The sequence below is a fragment of the Perca flavescens genome, chromosome 1 (genome assembly GCF_004354835.1).
Source record: "Perca flavescens isolate YP-PL-M2 chromosome 1, PFLA_1.0, whole genome shotgun sequence".
In the NCBI taxonomy this organism is placed as follows: Eukaryota; Metazoa; Chordata; class Actinopteri; order Perciformes; family Percidae; genus Perca; species Perca flavescens.
Window position 1 is genome coordinate 25,865,491 of NC_041331.1, and position 15,297 is coordinate 25,880,787.

Here is a 15,297-nt window from a genome sequence, read left to right on the forward strand (position 1 = left end):
ATTCAGTCATCACAATCCATAAACATAAAACTATATTAAGATAAGTGCAAATAATATGAAAGTAAAAATGAAATTAGTAATTTATACAGAATTCCTGTGGTCACAGCATTAGCAACAAGTATCTTCAATTTTGAGTCGTTGTGTGTAATGAATGACGCCAGGTGTGTTCATTGTGTTCAAATATTGCTGACTGTGGCAAGCATTTTGCATCACATGAGTTCTTTTGCAACTTGTGTTTTAGCAAAGAAATATGTGTTAAGATTTATGAGAACGGAGGATTGTGTTTTGTGAATTGTGTCTTCATGTGAAATGTGTTTATGATATTGGAAAATGATGGCTAGATTTAGTAAATATGTTTAGACAACTGGTCATTTGGTTTAGAGGATTGGCTTTTGTGTTTTAGCATTTGAGAAAAACTGTAATATTTGAACCAAATAAAAAAGTGACATAGTCCTTTAAAAGAGGCACGCCCTCTCAACCGTGCCCATGCGCAGTGTTGTCTGAATCATATGAAAGCGTGGTTCCGTTTCCTTACAGCAGCTAACAGTCCGGTGAGTTTGTCTTCAGTGTTTTCACGGTGCTCGTACATCTTTTCGACAGACAGCTCCTCAGACTGTAGAGATATTTCTTTAAGAGACTTTAGTCAATACAGAAACGTCACTTATTGCGGGTTTTAGGGGACACAACTCGACCATGAGCACTACGCCTATAGGAAGTGTGTCCCATTCAGCTTCATAAACAAAAACACAACATTTATCATGCTGTGGTCTTTTCACTGTCCTTACAGCCCAAAACATGGGGTTACATAAGGCTACAGTTGTAAAGTTTATCATTAAATAGATTAGTGAGCAGGTTGTGCAGGATTTAGATTCTGTTTTATGCTTTACAGTCCCGTTATAGGAAATCCAAAGCAATCCATTTCTTATTGTTGCGAAAATTTTAATTTCAAGCATCCCATTGTTGGTAATGTCTTAATCTGTTTCATAGCAACCATGAATGTAATAAAAGCACTATCACTCAGGATGTGCAATAATTACGTTGGGGGTAACCTTTTTCACGGCAGACATGTTGATATTTCCTAGTAGGAAAAGCACAGGTGAATTCAAAACTATTAATGATGGCTGCATTCCACTTAGGAGAGGCCCTGGTATTGTGCATGCTGACTCACTGAGATAACTTACTGGGACACTTGGATGGAATTGAGCCATCGTTAAGGTTATCATTTTCACCTGTGCTTTTCCTACTATGACAAGTCAAGAAAAAGGTGCCTATCTTTGAGATTCCAGATTGAGGCAAAATTGCCATTATTGTGATATCAAAGTTTTTACAGTTCTCATGTCTGTATGAATTATCAAAATCTGTCCTTATTTTAGAAAATTATAGTAATTTTTGTCTGAAATACAAAAAACAAGTTGTGACTCAGTGGGATAAACACTTAAACTTCATTATTGATTAATATTTACGTAGTATTTTTGATCAACTAATTGTTTTATACATATTTGAACCAATTTAACACACTCATTTTACTACAGCTGGCAGGCCTGTAACTAATGCTAAGCTCATGTCCATGTGTTATGTTTTGTGTATTACTACAGCTGCTGCTACTACAGCTAATTCCTCAAAGATTCTTTATAATATTACAGCCCATCTGAGATGATAAATTCAGACCAAAGTGAGACCTAATTATCTCTTTCATCTTGAGTCCCTTTATCACTTTCCTAAATCTCTTATGGATAAAACGGTAACATCAGGCTGTTTTTCAACAAACACAGCACAGAGCACTTTCATACATACAAGCGGTGCTTAACAATATGATTGATGAGGAATAATTGATAAATGTGCTGGTATTGGCTTCATACCATATATTGCCATTCATCACTGAGTTGCTGCAGACTAATCAAGAAATGACCCAGTAATATGTTCTCCTGCCCAGTGTTGTCATCTAAATCATGTGCACATGAGCAGGGGATTAGCTCTGGGGTTAATTTGATTCTGCCTGTAAATTTATTTTTACGTCATGAGTTAGAAATTGCTCAACAATTGCATGAATTGTTAAAAATCATTTTTAGGACACTGTGCTGTTCTAGTAAAATGTCTTACCATCACAGACCGACCTGCATGTAGTTTCTGAAGACCGTCCTCCTGTTTCAGCCAAACAAACGCAACATTGCTGTCTCGTGAAACCATGTATCTCTATTTTTAAAGATACATAAATCATTTAAAAACTCACTGGGTTATCTGAAGAATACGCTGTCACGGAAAACTGGGCTGTTTTCTTAGCTCACGAAAGGTTGACAATTTGGAGATGAATGGTTTTCACCGTACATCAACAAAATCTTTAATCTGACTTGGACCGTCATGTAGTCATATTAAAATGTTGATGATGATTTGCCAGTGCTGAGCAAATTTTGTTATTTTCAAGTCTTATTATAGGAGCCTGTGTGTTGTGGTAGTGATGTAGAAAATCTCTTGCCATTCTGGGTGAAGCTCTGGCCTGGTGATGTAATCACCAGTATTTACAGTCTGCCCTGTTGCCTGAGGGCGCCACATCATAATGAGTTGACATAAGTAATTCAACACCATTCATGCATGTAGAGAAAAATTAAGGGTTGCATAGCTGGGCCTTGGAATAATTCACTGTGAAATGTTCTGCTTGCTGTCCTTAAGATTGACTCTACCTGTGCCACATAAGCAGGTTACATAAACACTGAACAGTCTGGTGTATTACACCAAAACACAAAGTGGATGCATTTCTAACTCTTGTTCTTGTTGTTCTACTTCAACAGGTGTGGAGGATGAGCTCAGGCAATGGGACCAAGAGGAAAGTTGGAAAGCTGCCGCATTTCAACAACACGTTTGACACCGAAACACTGACTGAGATTCAGGGTCTTTTTAGTAAAGTTAGAACCTATGTGAAACCTTCCAATGGGGAGTGGTGCATCCCCGACCCAAACGTCGCTCTCAGACACTCTGCGGAGGAGCACTGCCGGCTGCAGGCCCTGAAGGCGTCGCTTAATGATGTTAAGAACCAGCTCAGTGACAAGAACGTCGAGGTCTGGCATCAGCACACCAACTCCACCAATCGAGCCGGGAAGGTGATTGCCGCCGTGCGTTCTTCTGCCAACGCAGAGATCTGCACTCAGGCCTGGTGCAAGTTCTCTGAGATCCTGGGAACATTCAATCTTCTTCCAGAGGAGGCTCTTCGAAATGGAGAGCTGAACACAGTCCACCTGTGTGAAGCTCCAGGGGCCTTCATAACCGCTCTGAACCACTACATCAAAACCAGCGAGTCCACACGTTACTGTGACTGGAGCTGGGCCGCCAACACTCTAAACCCGTACCACGAGGCTAACGGTGGCAGCACGACGATCGCAGATGATCGGTTAATCGCTAACACACTGCCCTGGTGGTTCTTCGGCTCAGATAACACCGGCAACATCATGATCCAAAAACATTTGCTGGAGCTGCAGGCATTTGTGGCTAACATGCGTAGAGTTGATGTGGTGACGGCAGATGGTAGTTTCGACTGTCAGGAGAAGCCCGACGAGCAGGAGGCGCTGGTGGCGTCACTGCATTACTGTGAGGTCACAGCTGCCCTGCTGCTCCTGAGCCCCGGTGGCTCTTTTGTGCTGAAGATGTTCACCCTGTATGAGCACTCCTCCGTCAGCCTTCTCTACCTGCTGAACTGCTGTTTCCGCTCTGTCGACGTCTTCAAACCTGCCACCAGCAAGTCGGGCAACTCTGAGGTTTATGTTGTGTGTCTGAACTATGACGGCAAGGAGGCTGTGAGGCCTTTGCTCTCCAAACTGATTCGTAACTACGGACCCCATCTGGCCGACCAAGAGGCACTATTCCCCAAATCGCTTGTCCCAGTGTCGTTTCTGAAACAGCATGAAGAAGTGTGCTCGTACTTCCACACGCTGCAGGTGGAGACGATCACAGAAAACCTGCGACTGTTTAAAGGAATGAGCACCGAGCAGAGGCAGCGGCTCGACTACATCAGGGACTGTACGGCTCAAGAATACCTGCAGCGCTTCCAGGTAAGACGTCTGTAGAGACCATTAACTTGTCATGTAACTGAGCTTCAACGTTCATTATTGACCTTTTGAAACAACGGCTCACAAAAGGATTTCACCTAAAGGTCCATTTGGTAGCTCTTTTAGAGGTTCCAATCATATCACATGGACTTTTTTTATTTTATTTTACCTTTTATTTAACCAGGAAAGTCCCATTGAGATTAAAAACCTCTTTTTCAAGGGAGTCCTGGCTGCTGACTTCATTAGCAGATGGAGTTTGTCCAGTTCTCATGAAATTGTAGATGTTTTCATTTTTTTTGGGCACTTAAGGGTAGCCTCGTGAGACCATCCTGATCTCGCGAGCTCCAGTTTTCTACTCGCAGATCAGTCTGGCATCTTGAGATAAGAGAAAATTTGGAGCCGTTCGCCAAACAACCGACCAATCACCGTTGGTTTTGAGACGGGTTTAGGTGTGACGCAACGAGAAGCGACTGTTCAGTCCAAACAACATGGCAGCTTCCACGGATGAGATGAGCGTAGCGATCGTGCAAGTTTTATCCAAATTAGAAAGTATTCCTTCATTGAAAGGAGCAAAAAACGGCACTGGAGGCTTTTCTCGGAGGAAAAGATGTTTTTGATCTTCTCCTGAAGTTTGATCTGATTGGTTGATTTGGCCCGTCTATCATCAACATAGGTGGTGATAGACAGATGGTTTATCCAATCAGCTAACCAGTATTCCGCCCCTTCCCAAAAGTTCTCCAACCGAAAGTTCCCAGATGGATATGCCGAGCAAATGCGAAGCAATCCATCTGGCGGAGTCAGGTTAACTTAAGGGACCTTCTGGCCTAAAAATTAAGTTTAAAACTGTGTTTTTTTTGGTCAATTATAAGTCTTTAATTCAGTTTCAACTTTGTTTGAGTAAAATGTAGGCCTATTTTTCCAATGAGCAATACGTCCAGAAGATCTGCAGTGCAGTATAGAGTCTTCATGGGTTTTGGAAATTTGTACCTGACCTGAACAGACCCAAGTTTAGGAGTAGTAATCTTTTGCTAGTACACCAGTTTGTGTTAAACCCATGTGGAGCCTTTCCGTCTGTTCCCTTTTTCAGCTCTGGAGCAGATAGGAAAACCTAAGTGGCCTTCAATTGGTACATTATAGATATTAATTGCTTGGTTCATACAGCAAAATAAGTATAATGTTTTAGTAACTTGACAGTGGCGTTAAAAAAGCAATAACAACTTTCAAAAAGTCTAAAACTGAACTTGATCAAGTGTCTCTGTGTGTAGGTGAGCTTCCTTCCACGGAGTCGATGGATTTCCCGTAACACGGTGAGTCCCGCCTGCTGCAGGGTCTCAGCGGGCCGACCTCTGGGACAGAAGAAGCAAACGGGCTCCTTCAATGAGCGGAGGGAATTGCAGACCCTGAGCTGGAGGGAGCGCATCGAGAGGGGTGGCCATGCTACCTGGATACAGAGACACTGCACGGAGGCCGCTGGAACTAGCTGCGTGCTGGAAGGACCCCTGTCACAGTGTCACATGGATTCATGGTACGTTATCGTCGGGGCTGCACTGCCTGCAGTCAGAAACTCTCCGTTCTGTGAAGGAGGTTTGTTAAACCACTTAAATGAAGCCCTGATGGACCCAGCAGTAGACTGGACTCGCGCACCTCGCGTACCCCCCTGTGACTCTTGCCACGTGACTTGCACGGCCTCCATCTTGTCCGATGTTGCAGCTCTTTGCATCTTCACAGCCGACAGTGATCGCATCAAAAAGAAGAAACGGTGTCTGGTGTTTGGCAGCTGCTCAGTGTGGGGTGCCTGTGAAAGCCAATTGGGGGATTTAGTCTTAACATTTTCTGCAGAGCCTTCAGTTCCTCCAAGAGGCTGCATCACGCTGCACGATGGGGAGCCGCGGTACCAGCAGCAACTCTTAGGTTGTGTTGTGTTTTCCCTGCAGAACCTGAACTCTGGGGATGCCCTGCTGCTGCCTGTGCTTTCTGCCTTCACTCGTGTCACCGCAGCTGTTGTGCTCTGCCTGCATGTGTGTTTTCGCTCAGTCACGTTCAGGTGTCCGGCCCCTTCAGGCGTAGTTGGGACAATGCTTGTGTGCGTTGGCTTCTGCCCTAAAGCTGCTGCACGAATACTCCCTGTTCTCACTGACGTCCATAACTGTGTGGGTCAGTTGTTAGGAGAGGAGGAGGACTCAGGTAAAAATCTGCCGTCTGGGTGTGACAGTCAGGTGCTGCAGTTTGTTCCCATGGAGGAACTGCTCACAGGAGGACTGACTGAGTTCCTGCGGACCATGAACTCTGAAATCATCCAACAGAAGCTGCATTTGCTCATGCAATCATAGTGCAGTTTAGTGAGCTTGGACTCTGGGGTACATGCTATTGGTTCAGAAGTTGTGTCATTAGGTCACAGTCGGTTTTATTCTTGTCTAGTCAGCAGACTGTTTAACGACGCTAAATCATTTTTGTGTGCTAATATTAAAAAAAGTACTCCACTCATTCAGCATTGCACTGCTATAAACATTTTCACACTCACAATGGACAGTTTTAAAGAGGCTCAAAATTGATGCAGCAGAATCCGATATATATTTATAAATATTTTTTACTCCGTGCATTCTTCTTGCTAGCATTACCTACATTGTAACTCAACGTTTTTTTATTATTTAAACTTGTAGTCTTCAGCCCCAACTGAGCAAATCAAGTGACTTTACATATACACATATCTCTGATTAGATAAAATCCCCAAAATAGTCAGGCTTTAATGCAGAAGTCCAACCTGTGCTCTTAAATAAGGTAAACCTTCACCAGTAAAGTCTCAAAAACATCTTTCCGACTAAATGCAATTGTGCTACATGCAAAGCTTTTGACAACATGCAGGCGGGAACAACGTTGTCTGATGATACAAACTTGCAGTGCATGAAAATGCAAATTACTTTCAGCATTTGGATCAACAGAACTCATCCGTGACTGAATTCACTGAGGATTTTAGGGAGGTTGAATAAACAATAGTCCAACCCTCAGCACCAGACCTCCTGTCAGTCACAGATGTTTTTTGTTGAAATCCACATCACAAAGACCCGGGAGTTTTACCCTGAAGTGCCTGTTGTGTGGATTATTATGGATCTTTTAGTCTTTTTGCCATCATGCAGTTTACAGGCGACTTATGGTATAACAGTTAATTTCTCTTTTGTGTCCTGTGGAAAAAAAACTTTCTATCCACATATAAAAGGACAGACTGCCTCACTAAAATGTTTTATACTGCATGAGCTGCTAACTAAGGAGCTGTTGAGAAAAGAACTGTATATTAGCTTCAATAAAAATATGCAGTTTTTGCTTATTGGTATAGCTTTATACTTTTTTTTTATTTTAAGTTTGTTGTTCATAATATTAGTACAATGTATATCAGCACAGTGTAACTGAGGAGCTTATTTTCTAAAAAAAACAAAATGTGCACTGACAAATTACATTAAGTCTAATGTACTGGAGTCAAATTTAGGACTGTTATGATGCAGTTTTTGCTTATTTGTATAGCTTTATAGTTTTCTTTTATTTTAAGTTTGTGGTTCATAATATCAGTACAATGTATATCAGCACAGTGTAACTGAGGAGTTTATTTTCTAAAAAAATAAAAATGTGCACTGACAAATTACATGAAGTCTAATGTACTGGAGTCAAATTTAGGACTGATATGATGAATGGTTTGTTTTAGTTCCTGCTGAATTAATAGAATGCATAATAAGAATATTACTATTTTTTTCAGGGTTCTAACATGTCTGAACAGATTTGAGTAAGTTTAAATGGGTTTGAGTAGTAGTAGTAGTAGTAGTAGTAGTAAGGGTGAGCTTGATGCTGTAGTGAGAAATATGGAGCCTGTACCGTATGGTGGAAGGGCAGATACACTAAACGCTGGCACAGCCTGATGTTTGCTAATGTACTCATACATATGGTGGTCATCATTCAATTTGACTCTGAAATCGCAATTAAGCCTATACTTGTATGCTTGCTAAGGATTATGGCACAAGAAGTAGTGCGATTATATTTTGTGCATCTGTTAATGTGAGATAACTGTTGTCTTATGTGATAACACAGTCATATCTCAGCGGCTTTCCTTTGTGTAATACAGGCATTTGTGGATACGTTTGGTAGATTTTTAATTAGTACAGTGCTGGCAGATGGAGCCGATACTTGCATTTTGATTAAACCAGGATTCCTCGGTATCTGTGAATAAGAAGAAGAAGTGGAATCTCCTGCAGCATGCTTTCAACTCCAGTGCCTGCTAATGAACGGCTGGATGTTAAGATGGAAGTGATCCCGCCTGCAGTAGGTTCCCTTCAGAGGTCACAGGCAGCACTCTGTTTGTGTCTATGGTGAGTGCTAACAATAAAACTAACCAGGAACTCCTATAAGCTACAAAACACAAATCTACAATCTGCTTCGAAAGACACTTAAGTCATTATGTAGCCCTCTGTCTTAAACTATCATACCAATTGAGTTTGTGAAATAGAAAATGAATGCCATTAGTCAATATAAAAAAAATCTCCAAGGTGCCTTGGGCAGTGCTAGAAGGGGGGCACGAGGTGGCACTGGCCCCCCTTGAAGTATGATTGGCCCCCCCTGGTGTGCCCCCCCCCAATCCATTGGGCTAGAGTGCTGTCAATCAGACAATTGTGATTTCCATTGAATCAGAGTACTGTCACTTGGCTTCCTGTTCTGCCAATCTTCCCAGCCCTTGTCACATGACCAATTAATGTTTCCATGATGACTATCCAAAATTCTGATACCATGGAACCAGCACTGGAATTGTTTTTCTAAAAAGTGGCTCACTCTTGTAGGTCAAAACAGGGATGACTCTCTAATCTGGTTTTGCCCAATTGGTGGTCATCCCCTGTGTTCACTCCTGAAATATTAGGTTAGTATTTTGGGTCAACCCCCTAACAGATACCCTTATCAGACAAAACTCAGAAAAGGGTTTTCATTTGTAAGTTTAATACATCCAGAGTTTCTAAACTGGATAAGAGAAAATCAGAAAGTCATATTCCACTAAGACCTCTTCCTTGTCTGACTCCAGCGACACCAAGCCCCCACACAAACAATTAAATCAGACAGATTAATACAAATTGATAATTTCCACATTCTCGGCGTGTGTGTGTGTGTGTGTGTGTGTGTGTGTGTGTGTGTGAGAGAGAGAGTGAGTGTGTGTGTGAGAGAGAGAGAGAGTGTTTGTGAGAAAGTGTGAGAGTGATTGAGTCAAGTGATTGGGTCGTATTGTGTACCAGGAATGTAATCCATCCTAAGTGTCACCACTCTGTGTACTGACTACAGTCCAATCTGTGTGGATGAAGTAATCAGATTGTGAACTTGTCCTGAACTCTAAATATGTGGTGATGAAATGTTAGTAGGTCAGTCTGTATCCATTCACACTGAAGAAAACCAAATATTAGAGATCCTATTAAAGAAAGAGGTCAGATTTTTTTTGAAGTGGGGTTGTATGAGGTTGGTACTGTCTATGTGTATTACCTACAGTAGATGGCGGTCGGCATGCCCTCAGTTTGGAGATGCAGGCAGGAGTACCGACACAGAAGCTAAGTAATGTACTGCTGTTGACTGGTGCTGCAGCTAACATATATTTTAGCCACCTAAAAAAAAATCAATATTACAGTAATTTAAGTGAACGCTATATTTAGGATATTTTCACCATAGTCATTATACCTCGCAGAACACAGGAGTTGCTGATCTCCGCTGCCTTGTTCGGCTAGTTTGTGTTATTATGTGACTTTGGTGTTTTAAAAGGTTAGTTTGGATCATGGCTGTATTATAAGAAAAATTACCTTCAGGCACGCAGTGAATTACAACACATTAATGTCAGTATAAATGTGACAAAATGCAAGTAAGGCTCATCAATAGCAGCATTTATGGCTGATATAAATGTTATGTTGATTCTTTGATTCTGTGAGTGTTTTTGTTTTCACATTGCTGCTAAATGGAGACTCACCACGTTGCTCTGCTGTCTACAGAGAAAAGACGTTGACAGATCAGGTGAAGAAAAACTCGTTATGTAACAAAAATAAGGCAGCAGGACAGGGAACTTGTGAGAAGAAGAGAGTTGTGTTCCCTGCAGAGCAGGATGTGTTCATCAGAGGGATTCAGCTCAGTCAGTCAGTTGTCTCTCTGTGATCTCATTTCAAGAGACGCTGTCTTGCTTGTTAGTCTCGCTTTGTTACTGCAGTCGTCAATCTGAGAGAGAAAAAGGTGGGTTACCGTAAAGAAAGTATTAACATTCCTCAAAACATCCTCAGCATAACAAAATGACTTTTAAACTCCTTGTTTTATTCATTGTTTTCTTGATCCTGTCGGGGTTATATGCCTAATAATTGCATTTGCAAGGTGTTAAGCACAGCTTTGCAAGGCCCGCCCTGTTCTGACTATTAATGGATTTATTGTTCCAGGATTCTAATGGGTTAAAGGTTTAAGTGTTTTGTTTCAGGTCTCAAACAAAATCAAGGTTTCAGGTAGCCTAGTTCAAGTTTAGTCCTCATTTTGTGACATGACTCAACTGCTAAAGGACTAGTTGGACATTTTGGGAAATACACTTATAGTGTGTTACATTAGTACTCGGAAGTCAGAATTTCCAAGGTCAAAGTCGGAAACACACCACCCTGACCTCGGATTTCGGAGCTCGGAACTCGGACAACCTCGCAGTACCCTGAGCTCAATATCCAACATCGATGCCCCGTGCATCAACATTTGTGAAAGCTATAGTAACATACGGTTATTGGCACTTCTGTCTTATTTGTGTCTCACTAAATCAGTCATACACACACAGTCCTGTCCAACTTCTATCTGTGGACATGTTGTTACGCTGTTTGTATGCACAAAAAACTGTGTAATGCGTTGTTATCAACCGGTATTGCTAACAAAGGCGAACCTGGCTAGAGCTTACCCCACAATGAAAAATCCAACTTGTAAATGGAACGCATTGAACTCGGGTGTGACGTCATTCCCAGCTCCGGATCCCGAGGTAGTTCCGAGGTAAATGGAACGCACTGTTATCCACTTTCTTGCTGACAGTTAGAAGGTTGGTATCAATCTTGTCATCTAACTCTCAGCAAGAAAGCAAATAATCTTATTTCCCAAAATGGTGAATTACTGCTTTAAGTCAACATTCTGTGTGAAAACTAAAAACACCTCATTTACTAGAGACTCTCTCTATATTCAGGTCACACCTGTCTGTTTGACAAAGCAGGTCTAACTTCATCTCTTCAGTAATTATATTTCCCTTCATGTTATCTGGTCATTTGATGACACTGTTACTGCCAAAGCAGATGCTCTGCCAGAAGCTGTGTCAGCTCTGCAGTACAATACAGAGAAGAATAGAAAGTCAAAGTAAGTCCTCTTCCTGTTTACCGGCTTTATGGATGGCAGTCAGCCGGTCTACCATTTTGGGTAAGACTGAAAGATCTGAACATCTACTGGATGGATGGATTTGCACAAAATTTTGTACATATGTTCCCCAAAGAATGTATCCTAATAACTATAGTGATCCCCAATACTCTAGCGCCACCATGAAGTTCACATTTGTAGTTTTGAGTGAAACTGGAACTGAAATCATCTAGTGCCATCATTGGGTTCAAGTAATTTGTCCACTTTAGTTTATGACAAATGTCAGTAGAACTAATGGCATTTTGTGTTTAGTGCTAATTAACAAATGTTAGCATTCTAACATGGTAGACTAAGATGGTTAACATGGTAAACATTATACCTGCTTAACGACTTTGCATTGACATTATGAGCATGTTAGCACAGTGATGATAGAATTTAGCTCAAATCATTACTGTGCTTTAAACTAAATGCCTCACAGAGCGTGGCTGTTATTTACTAGCAAGTCATACCCAGAGCCAGTGCAGTAAACACAGACTGTGTTCGAAATCGCATTTTAATATACTGTTACTGTTCATACTATTCAAACTAAGTAAGACGTAAAATTGAGTAAGTAGTGCTTTCACACTGCATAGTATAGAAATTTTGTGTATGTGGGAAATGGCAACACATTCTCACTCCCATCTCGTAAAATACGGACGCTTGGTCAGGTGCCTTTGTCGTTGTTATTGACGCTAAAAGTCTCCTTTAGCTTCATTTAACGCATTTTAACTAAACGCGCTTGGTTGGGACTGTTGGCGTCCCTTTTGACGCAGTTAGGTTAAAGAAAAGCTTGTGGGTTGGCTTATGTTTCCGTGACTCGCAGGAACGGGACGGTTGAGTTTCGAGAAAGGTCATGGGTAGGCTTACGTTTCAGAACGGGCCAGTAAAAGAAGAAAGCAGCTTCCGTGACACGTGGCAATAACGGGACGGTTAAAGACACGAACCCCGGGCTCCTAGGTGAAAGTCCTGTGTTTGACCCATCCACCACTCAGACCAACCTCTCTACGCGGAATTTCCCCCTTACATACTACTCACTAAACCCTGTGTACATGCTGCTCTTCCCGGTACGTTCTACCAACACGCTGTTTTTTCGTTATTTTACGAGTTCGTTAGAACAGGTTGGAAATGCCCAATACTAGATTAGCAAGAATTTATGCAATGTATGCATTGTGAGCTTGCTGGACATACTCAACTGCCGAGTGACATTAGGAAATGCGTGAACCTCACCTATATAATGTGCTGTAAAAAACATATTTAACACTAAAACATTTTTAATTTGCGTTAAAATAATACTGGAAAATATGAAATTGAGTGGAAAAGGTAATGTTGATTAACATTTGTGATTAACAATTTTTATTCAACATTACCTTTTCCACTCAATTTCATATTTTGTGAAATATGAAATCACTGTCATTGCTTAGTAGTGTGTTAATTTCTACTCTGTTCCTTGTCGAGTTGGAGCTGAAACATTACTGTCATGCTCAACATTCATCCTGTATAAAGACTCACTCTCCACTACAAAATCACTGCAATCTCTGCATGTATTCAACTTTCCCATTTTATTGTCATGTTCTGTTGTAATATTATAGTAATATAATAATAAAAACTACACACTATGTTTGAACTGGATTATTCAATGGTTATGTTCGAAATCGTGCACTAACGTACTGCGTACTACATACTGAACCTAAATTAATGATTAAGTATGCCATTACCAGCAGAAGTAAGTACGAGATTTCGAACATAACCATCGAATAATCCAGTTCAAACATAATAATATTTAATAATATTATAATTATATAATAATATAATATTATTATAATATTACAACAGAACATGACAATGAAATGGGAAAGTTAAATACATGCAGAGATTGCAGTGATTTTGTAGTAGTGGAGAGTGAGTCTTTATAAAGGATGAATGTTGAGCATGACAGTAATGTTTCAGCTCCAACTCGACAAGGAACAGAGTAGAAATAAACACACCACTAAGCAATCACAGTGAACATCTGCTCTCTGTCACAGCGACTCTGCAGCGATGCAAACGAGTCACTCTCTTCCCTCCTGCAGCTGTTGTCTGACAACAAACCCTCTTCGTCCCTTTCATAGAGGAGAGATGGATCATCTAAAAACCGAGAGAAGACAACTCAATCTCTGAATTAGAAAAAGAGATATGGGACATGTAACATCTGGCATGGCAGACAAAACAATACTTAAATTATACACAGAGATATGAACAAATATATATATATATATATATATATATATATATATATATATATATATAGTACAGGCCAAAAGTTTGGACACACCTTCTCATTCAATGCGTTTCCTTTATTTTCATGACTATTTAAATTGTAGATTCTCACTGAAGGCATCAAAACTATGAATGAACACGTGGAATTATGTACTTAACAAAAAAAGTGTGAAATAACTGAAAACATGTCTTATATTCTAGTTTCTTCAAAGTAGCCACCCTTTGCTCCGATTACTGCTTTGCACACTCTTGGCCTTCTCTTGATGAGCTTCAAGAGGTAGTCACCTGAAATGGTTTTCCAACAGTCTTGAAGGAGTTCCCAGAGATGCTTAGCACTTGTTGGCCCTTTTAACTTCACTCTGCGGTCCAGCTCACCCCAAACCATCTCGATTGGGTTCAGGTCTGGTGACTGTGGAGGCCAGGTCATCTGGCGCAGCACTTCATCACTCTTCTTCTTGGTCAAATAGCCCTTACACAGCCTGGAGGTGTGTTTGGGGTCATTGTCCTGTTGAAAAATAAATGATGGTCCAACTAAACGCAAACCGGATGGGATGGCATGTCGCTGCAGGATGCTGTAGTAGCCATGCTGGTTCAGTATGCCTTCAATTTTTAATAAGTCCCCAACCGTGTCACCAGCAAAGCACCCCCACACCATCACACCTCCTCCTCCATGCTTCACGGTGGGAACCAGGCATGTAGGATCCATCCGTTCACCTTTTCTGCGTCGCACAAAGACACGGCGGTTGGAACCAAAGATCTCAAATTTGGACTCATCAGACCAAAGCACAGATTTCCACTGGTCTAACATCCATTCCTTGTGTTTCTTGACCCAAACAAATCTCTTCTGCTTGTTGCCTCTCCTTAGCAGTGGTTTCCTAGCAGCTATTTGACCATGAAGGCCTGATTTGCGCAGTCTCCTCTGAACAGTTATTCTAGCGATGTCTGCTGCTAAAACTCTGTGTGGCATTCATCTGGTCTCTAATCTGAGCTGCTGTTCAATCAATCAATCAATCAATCAATCAATCAATCAATCAATCAATCAATCAATCAATCAATCAATCATAATTTATTTATATAGCACTTTACAAAACCAGCAGGTATCCAAAGTGCTTAACATCAGAAACACATGTCATACAATAGAAAGAATGAACATAGAAAACAGTAAAATCAGAAAAGGTTAACCAGAAACAAAAGAATGAAATTGTCACACCACTGCTATGTATTAAAGGCCAGACAGAACAGATACATTTTGAGTTTGGACCTAAAAAGAGCTACATCTGTGATAGTGCGAATATCAGGGGGTAATTTGTTCCAGAGTCTCGGGGCAGCAACTGCAAAAGCCTGATCATCCCAACGTTTATACCTTGACCTAGGCACTTCTAAAACTCGCTGATTTGAAGAACGCAATGACCGGTTGTGCTTCCGCAAAGTTAAAATTTCAGACAAATACTCCGGGGCCAGACCATTTAAGGCCTTAAAAGCAAACAACAAAATCTTAAAATCTATTCTAAAACGCACAAGGAGCCAATGTAGAGTGTGAGAGCTGTTAAATTGCGATTTCTGAGGCTGGTGACTCGGATTAACTTATCCTCAGCAGCAG

The 15,297-nt window shown here is 41.1% G+C and overlaps 1 protein-coding gene across 1 annotated transcript; it reads left to right on the top strand.

Moving 5' to 3' along the window:
- Positions 1–484: 484 nt before the first annotated feature.
- Positions 485–7,671, top strand: cmtr2 (cap methyltransferase 2). Its single transcript, XM_028575456.1, has 3 exons — positions 485–551; positions 2,787–4,040; positions 5,303–7,671. Exons 1-3 carry the CDS (start codon positions 510–512, stop codon positions 6,365–6,367), a joined length of 2,361 nt encoding a protein of 786 aa, XP_028431257.1. The 5' UTR covers positions 485–509; the 3' UTR covers positions 6,368–7,671.
- The last annotated feature ends 7,626 nt before the right edge of the window (positions 7,672–15,297 follow it).

What these genes read in the sequence shown, in the direction of transcription:
- cmtr2 (XM_028575456.1), top strand. Translation starts at nt 510, where the DNA reads ATGAAAGCGTGGTTCCGTTTCCTTACAGCAGCTAACAGTCCG. An exon ending in TTACAGCAGCTAACAGTCCG is followed by an intron (nt 552 to 2,786) that starts GTGAGTTTGTCT and finishes CTACTTCAACAG; the next exon opens with GTGTGGAGGATGAGCTCAGG. An exon ending in AATACCTGCAGCGCTTCCAG is followed by an intron (nt 4,041 to 5,302) that starts GTAAGACGTCTG and finishes CTCTGTGTGTAG; the next exon opens with GTGAGCTTCCTTCCACGGAG.